The sequence below is a fragment of the Trichinella spiralis genome (genome assembly GCF_000181795.1).
Source record: "Trichinella spiralis strain ISS 195 chromosome Unknown Scfld159, whole genome shotgun sequence".
Lineage (NCBI taxonomy): Eukaryota > Metazoa > Nematoda > Enoplea > Trichinellida > Trichinellidae > Trichinella > Trichinella spiralis.
This window is the reverse complement of record NW_003527098.1, coordinates 1-1,111: the sequence shown is the minus strand read 5'-3', so window position 1 is coordinate 1,111 and position 1,111 is coordinate 1. Positions and strand designations below refer to the sequence as shown.

Below are 1,111 nucleotides of genomic sequence, written 5' to 3'. Positions count from 1 at the left end.
GTTGATTTTATGCAGAAGAGAGAATTTTCAGCAACAGCTGAATTTCAAAAATTAACTATCAAAGCAGCGCTAGAAAGGAAATGATTAAGCTGTGTAACAATATTTTCCCATTTCTTGCCGTTTCAACGACTGGATTTTCATTTTTAAGCCCTAACCACAAAAACTGCTAATTCTAAGGCAAAAATGTATATAGCAGTGCTTACAAATTTGAAAAATTTCCATTAAATCTATTTGAAAACAAAACAAAATATAGTAAATTTTATTTTCAAGAATTTTTAACATTAAAACAAAGAACAGCATTTCTATTGAAATTATTTATAAAAGCGAATATTATTAAAAACAGTGCTGCTGATCGAATCAGCTTTCATGATGACTGCTCAAGCATTTGTTGAAGGATTTCACTGTCCAACGGCGCCGTCTGTCCCGGTGGTGGTAGCAAGTCAAAGAATTTATTCACGTTTTGCTTTGTCTGCTGGATCTTCTTCTTTCTTTCCTTCTTCCCCAACTTTACTGCTCTGTAAATCATATACCCAAATGCGACCAACACGCACAAAGCGGAAAGCACGAAAAGCGCGAAAGTACCTTCCTTCCACATCGCAATTTAATGCAACTATCAAGCTCGAACTTTGATAAGAACTAAAGAACGCGGCATACAAGACGTAACTCATGCTTTAAAGTGTTTAAACAATATGACATTCAGACTTGTTTAAATGACAGCACTGACTTCTTTAAAGTAACCTCACAATGTTAAATTATTTAGAGTAGAAGCTATTTTTTAATTCAAATTTGACAATTGCAAAATTGAAATTGAACACTTAATTGAGTATGGCAAATAGTTTCTAATTGTTATTCAAATATTTTACAGAGTTCATTATCAATGTTATGAACAAAATTATGAATGTTTTCACCCGAAAAAAAGAATCGATTTTAATAAGAATTGTTCCTGATTTTCATTAAAGTAACAGAAAGTTTCAAAATTAAAAATCTTTGTTCACTGAATATTTTTGATTTATTACAATTCAAAGATAAGAATTAACCAAAATTATCACATTAGAAAGCTATTTCGTGCAACATTGCAGTCTTTTTATTCTATAAATTTCAAATGCTCAAA

General features: G+C 30.9%; 1 protein-coding gene across 1 annotated transcript; it reads right to left on the bottom strand.

The window, feature by feature from the left end:
• Positions 1 to 364: 364 nt before the first annotated feature.
• On the bottom strand, positions 365 to 668 carry Tsp_13833 (putative HTH-type transcriptional regulator YfmP). The gene is made up of 2 exons (XM_003371012.1): positions 583 to 668; positions 365 to 515 (listed from the first exon to the last, which is right to left on the bottom strand). Exons 1-2 carry the CDS (start codon positions 666 to 668, stop codon positions 365 to 367), a joined length of 237 nt encoding a protein of 78 aa, XP_003371060.1.
• Positions 669 to 1,111: the final 443 nt, after the last annotated feature.